Raw genomic sequence first — 13,573 nt, forward strand, 5'->3', positions numbered from 1 at the left:
TGAAGATGGAACTGTAACAGGTTGCCCCCCTTCAAGATGACACCTGATGTGCTGAGATACCACTGAGCCCGCCTGTTCTGCCAGCCAAGGCACCCTTTTTACCGGTCTTGCTGAGCCAGGCTCTTAAACCTCCTCTAGTACACACACAGGCCAGGCCACACACAACTGCAGAAGGACACAGACACTGAGATCATCTCTGCGAAGCCTCAGTTTAAGGGACTTTCCCCAGCACTCAGGTGTCCACCTCCCTTGGAGTGCAGACCCAAAGATATATTGTCTTGCATGGTAGAGAAATCTATACAATGTGAGCTCATAAATTCACCCCCTCCCTCAATGTGGAGGAAGATATGCGTAACTTATTGCCCCTCCCCCATTAGAAATTACAGAAACTGAGTTTAATAATAAACAAAACAAATTTTATTAACTACAAAAGGCAGATTAAAGGAGTTAAAGCGGTAGCAAACAGAACAAAGCAGATTACTGAGCAAATAAAACACAACACACAAACTAAACTTGATTCACTAAAGAAACAGGTTACAAAATGTAATTTCTCACCCTAAATGTTGAATTTAGGCAGGATGCAGAGTTTCTGTAGCTCAGGGTTCCAGTTATTTTTCTTACAAACTGGACCCCTGTCTCAGTCTGGACTCACCCCTGCCTTTCCCTTTAGGTTGGTTTCTTTGTCCCTTCAGGTACTTTCAGCAGTCTTTCTTCTTGGGTAGCCAATGGAAGAGAGACTCATCTGCCTTCCTCCCCACCCTTAAAGAAGATTTAAATAAAGACTTGAAACTTGATTCCACTTTCCTTTTAGTGGAAAGTTACAAGAAGTCCAAGATAATGTTTAGTATCATGTGACAAGACTAGGGTGGCCAACTTTCTAATCGCACAAAACTGAACACCCTAGCCCCCTCTTCCCCTGGCCCTGCCCCTTCCCTGAGGCCCCACTCACTACATTCCCCCTTCCTCGGTGGCTCACTCTCCCCCACCCTCACTCATTTTCACTGGGCTGGGGCAGGGGAGCGGGAGGGGGTGAGGGTTCCAGCTCGGGGTGTGGGCTCTGGGGATGGGGGGTTTGGGATTCAGGAGGCAGCTCACAGGCTGGGACCGAGGGATTCAGAATATGGGAGGGGGCTACGGGTTGACGCAGGGGATTGGGGTGTGGGAGGGGATACGGGCTCTGGGTTGGAGGTGCTGGCTCTGGGGTGGGGCTGGGGGATGAAGGGTTTGGGGTGCAGGAGGGGGCTCCAGGCTGGGGGGTGGGGCTGAGGGGTTCAGGGTGCAGGAGGAGTCTCTGGGCTGGGGCACAGGGTGGAAGTGCAGGGGATGAGGGCTCTGGGCTGGGGCGAGAGCTTTGGGGTCCAGGAGGGGGCTCCAGATTTGGTGGGGGCTCTGGGCTGTAGTAGGGGGTTGGCGTTGTGAGCTCTGGGGTGCAGGAGGGGGCTTTGGGTTTGGGGGGGCTCAGGGTTGGGGCAAGGGCTTCGGGTTGGGGTGAGGGCTTGCCTTGGGTGGCTCCCAGTCAGTGGTGCAGCAGGGCTAAAGCAGGCTGCCTCCTGTCTTAACACTGCATTGTGTGTGCCCCAAAAGCAGCCATGGAACCAGGTGTCTGTTTGTCCTGAATCCCAAGATACTCCAGGAACTGTATGTTTGTGCGTGTGTTTTCTTCAGCTTTCTCCCTGTACAGAAACCTGATCAGAATTTTTTTTCTTGGAAGGGAAGTCAATTTCTTTCTTCCCTAAAATCAGAATTATTGCTACCATGATCCTGGAGACATCCCTGGGAGCACATGTAACATCAAATGGTAATTATCAAGGTTGGGATGAGAAATAAAAGGTTGTCATCCATCTGCAAAACAGTGAGTTTGTCTGAAATGGTAAAATAGGAATACTTTGAAGACAAGTTTCCATTAGAAACTTAGACATTTCAGACATGGCCCAGCTCCGCTTGTCCGTGGTTCTCTGAGGCTAGAAATAGGAGGGAGCCTAGCTTGTAACACTCTGATCTGAATTAGATGGTGGAGGAGAGTGGAAATCAGACAAAGCTGGTCCTGCAATACTTGCATAGCTTGGTAACATAACCCCTCTGGAGAATGTCCAGTGACCTCATTTGAGCAAAGCTAAATGTAGCCCTTTTGCTCCCAAACTGAAAGAGCCTGGCCCCAGTCAGGGGTCCAGCTCCAGAAAGGGCTGGCTGGGAGACCTGCAGAGAGCTCTGTGGCAACAGATGGCAGCACTAATCCTAGCTTGAAAAAGAGGTATTTTCTCCTGTTGCACTTTATGGACTGCTTCAATTTGCCACATCACCTGTATTCCTGTCTGTAATATCCGGCAAGACTCAGCATTGTATGTCAATTTTTCTGATTACTCTGAATACCCCCAGCTTTCCATAATGTTTCCCATTAAGATAGCTGGGAACTGATCTGTCTGAGGGTCTGATATCAAAGGCCAAAGCCCCATATAACTGCATGGGGCAGATTTGAACTTCACTCCCAACACACCAGGTCAGTTTCATGACTAAAGCAAACAGTGGCTGTTCTATTTTCAATCTTTGGTTTCACTTTTCCTATATTAAGTCTGGCAATTCAGACCTTTGCTCTCTGTGGTTCTTGCAATGGTCTGTCTGTTCAGTCTTCTCCCCTCCTTTGAGCACATTCTCCTCCTCCTCCCCTCCCTCTCCGTCTTCCTTGATTTTTCCTCTCTGTCTCTCAAGATGATCTCTCTGCCTCCTCCTCCCCCCGGTTGCTCTCTTCATCCCTAGCTCAATTTCACTTTCCCTCTCCCATAATCTACCTTCCCATGTAAATCATTTGAGACTAAGCCCCGCTTTTCCCACACCACTCTGATCAGCATTCTGCTTCCTACTCTGCCTGTGATAGTAGAAGCAATTAGGTCACCAATCAGAGGCTTCTGGAATTGCAGCAGCAGAGTTGGTGATAAAGGAACAGGGAACAGAGCTCCTATGCTGTGGGCAGTTGCACAGGCAGGATGATGAGATGGCAGCAATCCAGAGCAGTGGTCTGACTTATTCTGCCTCAAACAAAGCGCAGAAGCACTACAGCATTCAGCAGCACAAGCATTCCCACCCCTCCCCTTTGAAAGTTTTCCAGATGTCATAACCACTCTATATAGTGAATTTAATCTTTTCAGTTCATCTGTACTGCGCCAAAGCTCTGTCCTTGCCTCCGTGGGTCCCATGTTTCCTGGCAGATTTCACTAGCCTCAGGGGCTCACTGTGACCCTTCACATAACCCTTCTCTCTCTAGAGACAAGGGTCACAGTCTACTGAGCCATTTTCATCATAAGCCAGCAAGGGAGGTGAGGAGAAGCTATCCTTCCTTGCACAGTCTCTGTTGTCTCCCAGTCTCAGTGATTAATCAGGGGGCAAATGTGGGGGGGGGGGGGAAAGCCCACGCCCACCCTCTACTCTGGGCTCCAGCCCAGGGACCCTAATAGTATCAGCTATGGTAGCTGACCTTTTAGAAACATGACATGTATAATTCCCTGGGCTACTTCACCCACAGCAACCCTCATTTCCTCAAGCTCCACTTCACCCTTACCTCAGGGCCTCCTTCCTTGAGCCTGATATGGTGTGTACTACTCAGTCTCTCCAACAGCACAACTTCCTCCCACAGCTCCTGACATGCACACCCACCTGAGTAACTGGGAGGCTTTTAACTAGTTTCAGCCAGCCCCTGATTGGCCTCAGGTGTCCCCAATCAGCCTAGCCTTCTCCCTGCCTTCTGGAAAGTTCTTAATTGGCCCCAGGTGTCTTAATTGACCTGGAGCAGTTGTCATTTCACTTATCCTGGTGCCAGGGATTTGTTTAGCCTCGAGCTAACATATCTATCTCCCACTACTTTTCTGTAGCCATCTGGCCTTGCCCCGTCACAGTACTTATGAACATTTTAACGCCTGCTTCAGGGAAAATCATGGCACTTGAATTGCATATGTATATTTTTACATTAACTAGAACTTGCTACTGAAATATCTGTTCTGGCTGTTAATGAGAGGTGCCAGACTGTCAGGGCCCCCTGTGACTGCCACATTTTAAAAAATGGGCTGTGGACACTTGAGGAAAGTGGTCAGTTCATGAAACATCAGCTGAAAGGTGTTGAGGGGTGTGAACTACTTGCACAAAGGCTTTCTAAATGGGTTGGAAGAAATTTCTCCCACTTGCTTTCCAATGCTTCATGTGTATTGTGAGAAGGAGCCAAGTGTGGTATGGAAGTGATGGGAGTGTCACGGTGGCATATGTTTGGACAATTTTTTTTTAAAGAGATGGTAGTGGGAGCCTTCCACACTCCAAGGACACAGAAGAAAGGAATAAGCAGAAATGTGGTTAACAGTCATGGGTGTCAGCTTCCTTCTCAAGTAATAAGAACTTGTTCAGTGCTGTGTTTCCCCAAAGCAGAATGTAAGAGGCTCTGGACTTAACTCTTATTTGCACCAGGGCAGCTTTACTTCACTCTGGCAGTGCAAAGGGTCCTTAAAATAATTTACATCTACTTTGTGATCTTTGTGTACATAGGAATCAGGACCTCCATACTTAAATTCATGGTTGGTGGTATTTGGAATCACACATGTCATCTCAGTGTGAAAGCAATATTTATTCTGTTTAGACTGGAAACTCTTTAAAGCAGGGACCTTGTTTCATACATCTCTAAAGATCTATGTGTCCTTTTGTTGCTATATAAAATCAAGTTCATTTATTAAAAGCATGCATCCAAGTTCCTAGGCACTTATAAAAATGTGAAATCATAAATATTCTTACTACAAAAATCTCTACTACCTACACCACTTTGCAGCCCTGTCAAAAAGCACACTAAGCCCTTAAAACACATGTAAACAAACATAAATAACATTGAACAAAACATTAGGGTATTGCTTCCATAATGGATCAGGCAGTCCAATTGTGCAATGTACTTGGCAGTTTAAGTGTGTTTTCAACTATATAACTAAATGCTGCTTTATGAGACGAAGAGCATGCTTCATTACACGGTGCCTCTTTAATGAATGCATTTCATTATGTAGTGTATATAATTTTATTATTTGATAAATGTGAACGAAGATGATTTATGCCTCCCACAAACCCTTTTAGAAAAGACAGAGCACGTTTATCTGTTTTTCATTTCAAGATTAGTTTCTTCCCTCACAAGAACACACAGCTTCACAAGCCCAAATAAATTGCTATATTTTAATCATAATGTCAAATTATCCATTTCTAATAACCTTTTAAAAACCGACTCAGTAATATTATGATGTTCCTAATTTTACTGAAGTCTTCATAGATGGTCTAGCATACCGTTTTTTGTCACTGTGTATTTGCATCCAGAACTTCAGAAGTATGAGATATTTTCAGTAGCCTATGTGACATGAATGCAGGGCTCAGTGGATAAGTGACAATGTCACAAAAGCAGTAGCACAAATGGCAATAACGCTCTTGGAAGCAATCACAGCAGGCTCCCAAAAGAATGAATTGGTATAGAGACAGAACTGTGACCTGACCTCTACAGCTGGTTCTTCTAGTTCTAGATTATGACAGATTGGTAGGCCAGCCTGGGGAACCCTTGCATTTCTACTGCATGCGTTATACCTGTCTGTAAATAAACAGACTTCTGTCTTTGGGATTGGTACCTGTCAATCTGGCACCTTTTATGAATCAATGAAAAATACTCTGTCTTTCTCGGATCCTCAATTACTGTAAATCATCATAATGCCGGGGCCACAACTGAGGATATGGAACCAAATGTTCAACAAAGGGGCTGAAAAGCAGGCATAAGATCAACGGAGTCAAAAGGTGATGCCCCAAATGTACTGCAGAAAAAACAAAGGGTGAAGCAATGGATGGGGCATTTGAGCTTCTGAAAGCTTAGTGTTTTATGCCCATTTTCCCCTGCCTATGTTACAGTGACCTCTGCAGGATTTCTACAAGCATTTCACTATGTAGAATGCTTTCTCTACAGTTTCAAATATGGTCTCTTAAAAAGTTAACTTGCTTTATCTTTCCTTCCTCTTAATTTCTGCCCATCTGTTCTTCTGGAATCAAAACCTCAGGCTATGAAAAATTAATTCGTAATTGGCTGAGCCAAAAACAGATAAAAATAGTACCTGTAAACCAACAGTTGTGGCAAATTCTCTTGATGCACTTGAGTTAGGCCTCAATCCAACAAACTACTTAAGCACATGCTTAAATGCTTTCCTGATTTAGGGTCATAATGAGGGATGTAGGTGTGGCACTGAAAAACACATAACTTTTTCCTAGTGGATGTTGTGGCACAAAATTCCAAGGACCTGGAGTCTATTTAGCCCACCCCAGACTGGAGTGTCCCTCTTTATAATGTGCCCCCTTTGCTTCTTTTATAGTTAGAGGCTCAATTTCCCTGCTAAAGTCAGTGTAGTCATTCCACTGAACTCAATTGGAACTAGATCAGGTCAGTGGCAAGGAATATTCTAGACAGAACTACACCTAAATAGCAAAAATAAAAAAAAATTACTGTACATGTAGTTTCCTATTTGTTTGAGGCTTCATTACAACATACAAAAGGGAGAGTGTTATCCTTAGAAGGGAAAATTTACCAGTGCTATTTTCTTGGCTATTAGAAAAAATAAATGTAGTCCTCATGAGAGTAATGGAAGCACTATTGCCCCAACAATCTATTTTTTCCCCTCAGCAAAAGAATTCCCTCCAATGTTAACCTTGTGGGTAAAGTTTCATCTTACTCACAGTTTTCTACCTCATCTCCAAGCCTCTGGTTGGATAAGGTTCAGGGTAAAATTCAGTCTTCCAATATTATAAGCTTTTAAACACTCTTGTCCTGCATATCAATTTATTTTACATTTCACCTACAGTAGATTTCCTATTACTCTTGTATCCACATCAGCATTTCTGTCTTTTAATATAATTCATTTAAAAAAAACCCCACAACATTTTACTCCTAAAGTTTATTATTTCATTTTTTATTGTAAATTTGATTTATAATGGAAAATTTAGCAAAGTGTTACAATTCGACTGGTGATCATTTTTAAAAGTTATTTCTTTGTCCATATTACTTCCAAAGCCTTATATTATTAAAAACTAGCAGCCAAGATTTCCAGAAGTGTTCAGCGATTCTGGGTGTCCAACTTGAGACACCTGAAAGGGACCTGATTTTCAGAGCGTACTGAGAATCCACGCTTTAAAGAAGTGTAGATGTTCTCTCCATTATATTACTTGGGACCCATCCTAAATTCCCTCTAAGCTGTGCAGCCGCCTATTAAGCCCGCACAGGGGCTCAGGGCTGCGCTGGGGAGAGGTGCCCCTCCCTGCCTGCCCCAGCACAGACCTGCCCCAGCCGGGGGAGAGGAGCATCTCCCTCAGCCCAACCCGACCCAGGCCCGCCGGAGCTGCCCGGGAGAGGGGCCCCTCCCTTGGCCCAGCACAGCATAGCCCCTCCAGAGCTGACTCAATGAGGCACTTCTCCCCCGGCCCCAAGCTGCTGCGGTGAGAGAGGTCTGGGGGGAGTCCTCTCTCCCCACTGCAGCCCGGGGCAGCCTGCACCCCCATCCCTGGCCCCAGCCCTGAGCCCACATCCCCAGCCCCACCCCAGAGCCCACATCCCCAGCACCTCAACCCTCTACCCCAGCCCTGAGCCCCCTCCCACACTCTGAACCCCTCATCCCCAGCCCCACCCCAGAGTCTGCACTCCCAGCCAGAGCCCTCATCCCCCCACATCCCAACCCTCTGCCCCTGCTTGAGCCCCCACTACACTCCAAACCACTCAGCCCACCCCCACCACATGAATTTTGTTATGTGCACCGATATGAAGGTGATGTGTCACACATCACCTCCATATTGGTGCACATAAAATTCATTCCGCACATGGACATAAAAAATTAGAGCGAACACTGACCCATCTCCTTTGTACCTTAACTACTAGGTGTGTGCACAGGAATTTAAATTTGACCGCTTTTGGAGGGATATGTTAAAGACACATAAATGAAAGGTTCACATGACGCCTCCCCATCCCCCGATTTCTCGGGATGTGTCTGTCAGGGATTCCCAGCAGCAAGGAGACAGCGATTCCCTTGGGCAGCAGCACTCCCTGTGTCCCTGCAGTCGGGGGGGAAGCAGCAGGGTGGCTGGCTGCTGCCTAAGCTCTTCCTCCCCGGCCCCCTATAGCTGCTGCTTCTCCTTCCCTGCTGCTGGAGTGCCAGAGTTTCTGCCTGCTTTGCAGACCCCCCCCCCCCCCCAAGATGAGTCAAGGGGTGAAGGCAGAGGCAACCCGTTGGACTCCAGCAACAGGGAAGAAGAAGCAGCTGGCTGCAGCTATGGGGTGGGGGGAGAAACTCAGGCAACAGCCAGATGCCCTGCTGCTTCCTTCCTCCTCGGGCTGTGGGGAGATAGATTTTTTGGGAGATGCCCCTGCTTGCCCGCCCTTGTGCACACCCTTCTTAACTACAGAATTGTCCTATTGATGTCAGGGGAGCACTCAGAGAGCAAAGTCGAATTCAACATGGGTAGTAAAGGTGGCAGAATAGGGATATTCTTTTTGAAGTTTAACAGCCAAATTTTTCTAGTCATTGTCCAAGTAGGAGGTGCAGAGCGCACCACTCAAGGTGGAACATCTGGAGGGAGTATGCCACATTGACACACGTTCCTTCCTTGATTTCCACAGTCCACATGGGGCACACAAAGCTGTGTTATCCAGTAAGCTTGCTTCCCACATGCTGTGCCTCATGCAGAACTATGGCAGACAGTAGACACCAGGTCCCTGGTGTAGTCATTGCCAAACCTGGACAGTTAGCAAGCAGGGAGGGAGGTATTTAAATCCAACCAGATAACTCTTTTAATGGCTTTTATTTAAAAATCATGAAACAGCACAGACATCAGTAGTTTGGGACTCTTATTTTTAAGCAAACAAACAGGCCATTATACTTTGGGTCTGATCTTCCTTATAGTGTTCCTTTCACTACTATTATTATCAGGTGACTATAGTGATGGGCAGCCCTATAAAAGCCTAGAGACAGTGTGATATTTGATAGGGCACTGCATGAACTTAAATGAGTGGGTATCTTCCGTCTCATACTGTTCATTTTTTACTTGGTTATTCATGTGTAACTTACCATTCAGTATTGCAAAGTAGACATCCAGTAAAATCTCATGTCGAGTTGGTGTTTTTGTGCCACAGATTTCATTTCCATTTTTTATGACTTCAGAATGTAGTATCCACCATGCACTCGAACCTTCCTACAAAGGATATACTGAAGTTTACCTTGGCAGGATTTATGTTAACCACCATTATCATTCTGTTACAGAGGACCTATTCAAAGCCCGCTAAAATCAACAGGAGCCTTTCCATTGACTTCAATCGGCTTTGGATCTGACAGCTGGCAATTAATATTTTTGGCCTGATTCTTCAAACTTTTACTCATGTAAATTATCCTTATGTGGACTATTCACATGAGCAAGTATTCGCAGGATTAGGCTTTCTGTTTGATTACACATCAGTTCAAGGGTAGGTGAAAGAAACATGAGCATTGAAAGTTACAGCTCTCATTCTGAGGGCCCCAGCATAAGCACTACTGACAATTTCCCCTGTCTACGCCAAGCAGCAAGTACGTTCTAGAAAGCTGAAGTGATTAATGTACAGTAAATATAATAGGAACCTATCCCCTCCCACTCCTGCAAAAATAAAAAGCAAGGTGCTTATGCAGCCGCTGTTCTTTAGAATTTACACAGCCTTCGTTGGTAATACCATGCAGAGGCTACTTCTGCTTCAGAGAGGATACTGAGCCCTGGTAGTAGCTGCTGAATGTCAATTTAGATAATATATGGTGTGGTAGAATCAGCTTCTACAGCACTCTTATGTAGCCTGCCATGGGATCACTCATTCCCACCTCAGTTTCCCTCCAGGTCCTCAGTCTTCCTTGGTTTGGTATGAGACCCTGGTCAGTTCTAGTTCCAAGAGAGCATCATATATTCTAGTCCTTAGCTGGCTATAGCCCTTCTACACAGGGTCTGTCTTCTCAAGTTAATATGCATCAGTATTCCCTGTATCTCAGCATCCACTGTCAGGGTCTTGATATCAAAATCAAACAATAGTCCCAAAGGAAACATAAAAAAGCATCTTCTCTCATGGGCTACCCTTCCACCCCACTTTCTCATCTAGTGCTCACCCTCGGGACTGACTTTGTCCTTGGAAAGCTATCATCTACCCAAACTTCTGACCCTCTAGGCCTCCTCCCTGGAGTCCTTTGTTCACTCTGGTTCTCCACAGACTGGACTCTTATTCCCCTCTTCTACCAGCCCATTTGCCTGGGGGGGTTGGCTTTCTCCAGGGTCTGCCACCAGATCCTCCTCCTCTCCTGCCACTTTCTCCCTTCAGGATCAGCCTTAAAAGAGCCTCCCTCTTGTAGATCCTCTCCCTAACTAACCGCAGCATTTTATGGAAATCATCTGACTCCATCCCAGGTAGGGCTGATAATTGGACCAAGCCATCTGATCCCCAGCACATCAGGATCAGTTGTGGGAGTAGCTGTCCACCACAGGCAAAGTTGAACCTGGCTCTCCTTAAAGGGCCAGCCCGTGACACATGGACACTTAAGACCTACTTCCTCTGCCCTACAAAGAAATGGTGACTGGGGAGAAGGGGAGGAACAGAAGCAGCCAACGCGGGGACTGCTACACCATGGGGAGAAGGGATAAAATGAGGCCCAGCTGGGGCCACCCCACCCCCCAGCACACTTCTGGACCCAGAACTGTGCAGGGGAGACCACAAACTCTGGGGTCATGAAGACCCAGGTGGTGCCTTGCCTCCCCCCACCACGTGGCCAGGGGGGAAACTGCAGAGGATTCAGTCACAGCCTCAAGCCAGTAGGAACAGAAGCCACCAAAGAAGGGACCTTTTTCTCCTCTGGACATCCCAGTCAAAACTGAAGAAAGTTCTGACTTTCTCTGCCCTGTGCTGATTTGTTTGTTCCAACCCTCCCTCTCTGATGTGTCTCTTCACCTAAGCTTCACTCCACATATACCTCTCTTCTCCCCTCCCCTAACCACCTCACCCCACTTCCCTTCCCAGTTAGCAGATCCCACCTAACTAACCCCTCCCCCACCAAAAATATCATGGGACTAACATAATGTTTGTTGTCATATAGTTTGCTGGGCTGGAGTCTCATACCCCTCCCCTGACCCTGCATCTTTCTTGCCTATTTAGATTGTAAGCTCTTCAGGGCAGGGACTGTCTGCTACTCCCTATTTGTACAGTGCCTAGCACGTTCTAGGTTATCCCTACCATAACTAACAAACAAATAAAAATTAACAACAGCTGCCTTTCTATTGCAGTTCCCAATCACCATTCCTTGAGAAGAGGGAGAGAAGGTACAAGGGTTGGGACATAAATTGCTGTTGATATTTTTTAAAGTGTCCGTGGAGCGGGTTTGGACCCAACCTCTATACTGTTGGGGCAGCAGAGAGTGTTTCTGTAGCTCCCATGGGTTGTGCAGAGCAAGACAGATTGTGCAGCATTTGACATAGGCTCCTTCCCTTCCCGCTCCCACCCCCAGGCAGTTCCACAATGCTCTGCCGTGCAGCTTCAGGATTCCTAGCCTCTCCAACAGTATGACCTGCTTCCTGAATAAGCTGGCCTGTTGGGAAGCCAGACTGCTTGACTTGTCTCTTTCTTGATGCCACCCCCAGCGTATTCCACAGCACTCTGCCATGCAGCTTCAGAGTTCCTATTCTCTGCAATAGTCTGAACTGCTTTCTGAGTAAGACAACCCACCATGAACCCAGCCCACTCAGCTCCAGGGTCCTACATAAGTATGTACCCAGCACAACTGTTCTTGAGTGGAGCCCATCTCCTCAGTCTTCCCCCTCCCGTCCCTCCCCCAAAACCTTTTCTCTATTCCGTCCTTCCTCCTACAACTTTTCCTCCATTTTCACTCCTTTCCCAATGTCAGGAAATAGGTTTATAAAAAGGAAAGGGAAAAATTGCTTAAAGCCATGGCCAGGAGGATGTGTTAACTGCTCCTTCTCTTTAGTATTTCTACCTAAGTCTAGGCACAATTAACCACAGATACCACAGCTATGGTCTGGCCTAAGGACAGACAGCTATTGGAGATGTTGGCTGTAATAGCAACCATTGCAGCAGAGTTGATAAATGCACTCAGAGAAGGCATGCTGCACAGATCCATAATCATTTTGGATCTAGTTTTTGGAAAGGCCCTCATAAATCAAGAAATCCCTCTTAGCTGTGGGCCTCACAGGATGCAAGTTTCTGCTCTATGAGACGGCCCTTAGTTTTAAGAGGGCCCTCTCTAAGGCCTCTTCTGACCATGCTGCCAGCTGGTTTATCACTTATTTTTAACAGCAATTAAAAATGGAACAAAATAACATTTTTCACCTACCTTTAATCCAGAGATCACAACACTCTTGATTATTAAAGACTTGCAATTCCCCTGAGAGGTAGGTAGCTTGTATTGTGCCCATTTTATAGATGTGTAAAGTGACTTGCCCAAGGTCACAGTGAATTAGTGGAAGAGCCAGGCTGAGAATCCTGACTCCAAGTCTCCCTGCTCTAATCACATAAACCACACTGCCTCTGCATTTCTCATAATTAGTGAACACAGGTGAATTTTAACCCACTGACTGAATTACACATGATTCAGTACTTGAAACGCTTCTGCAGAGAATAACAGCTTATGCATATCAACTATTACTTTGAGAGTTGCATATGCACTGTGCCTCAGTTTTATGGCCTGAAGCAACTGAGATGTCACTTATGATTAATCATAAGTGTAATTACAGTAGGTGAGAGACTGAAAATAAGTTTTTAATCAGATTGTACACAAAACATTTTTGCACAGCAAGTCAACTTACATCTGTTGCATATTCCACAGTTGTTAGGGGAATCCATAAAGTACCTAAAAGTTTGTCCCATATCAAGCCTTTATTCCACAGCTCCACCATGAAGCCCTTTTCAACATCACTGATTTCACTGCAAATAAACAAAACAAACAAATAAACAAACCAACCAGATACTGTGATTTGGGACAGCAAACCTGAAAATCTGAAAATGCAATTTTAATGATAGTTTTACTACTACTCCACTAGAATACTCTGAACCACTGCTTTCTAACCCCACAATTATCATCATTAATATACAATAGAACCTTACTTTTACAAACACCAATCTTACAAATGACCTGTTATATGAACGCTTCCTCCTGACCAAAAATAAAATAAAATCACAAACAAAAGTGATGTCAGTAAAGAGCAAGTCGACATCGCTTCACATTCTGATAACTTCAATTAGAAATTGTTTCGCAGCGCTTCGAAGGGAAAGAAAAAAGCAATGCAGTACACCATACTGCAACCTATGCCCTGGATCTACTGTACTTCTGAGATGTTCAATTTTGTGAACTTTTTGATTTTATTAACAATCTCCAATTAGATAATAAAATATGGGTTCTACTGTGAAATATGAAGTAACTGGCATGGTTATGAACATAAACCTCCAAGATCCAAATCAATAATACACTTGAGTACTAACTTTCAGGATCTTGACTGATTTCACAGCTCCATACTTTGTGTATCAGAA

General features: G+C 45.5%; 1 protein-coding gene across 1 annotated transcript in view; it reads right to left on the reverse strand.

Moving 5' to 3' along the window:
* Positions 1-13,573, reverse strand: part of LOC141994674 (protein unc-13 homolog A-like) — a 70,760-nt gene that overhangs the window by 37,111 nt on the left and 20,076 nt on the right. The window contains exons 4-5 of the mRNA XM_074964905.1: positions 12,853-12,970; positions 9,099-9,222 (exon numbers count right to left, since the gene is read on the reverse strand). Coding sequence (XP_074821006.1) covers positions 9,099-9,222; positions 12,853-12,970 — 242 coding nt within the window. The remainder of the gene's footprint in view (positions 1-9,098; positions 9,223-12,852; positions 12,971-13,573) is intronic.

Source organism: Natator depressus, chromosome 10 (genome assembly GCF_965152275.1).
Source record: "Natator depressus isolate rNatDep1 chromosome 10, rNatDep2.hap1, whole genome shotgun sequence".
Taxonomy (NCBI): domain Eukaryota; kingdom Metazoa; phylum Chordata; order Testudines; family Cheloniidae; genus Natator; species Natator depressus.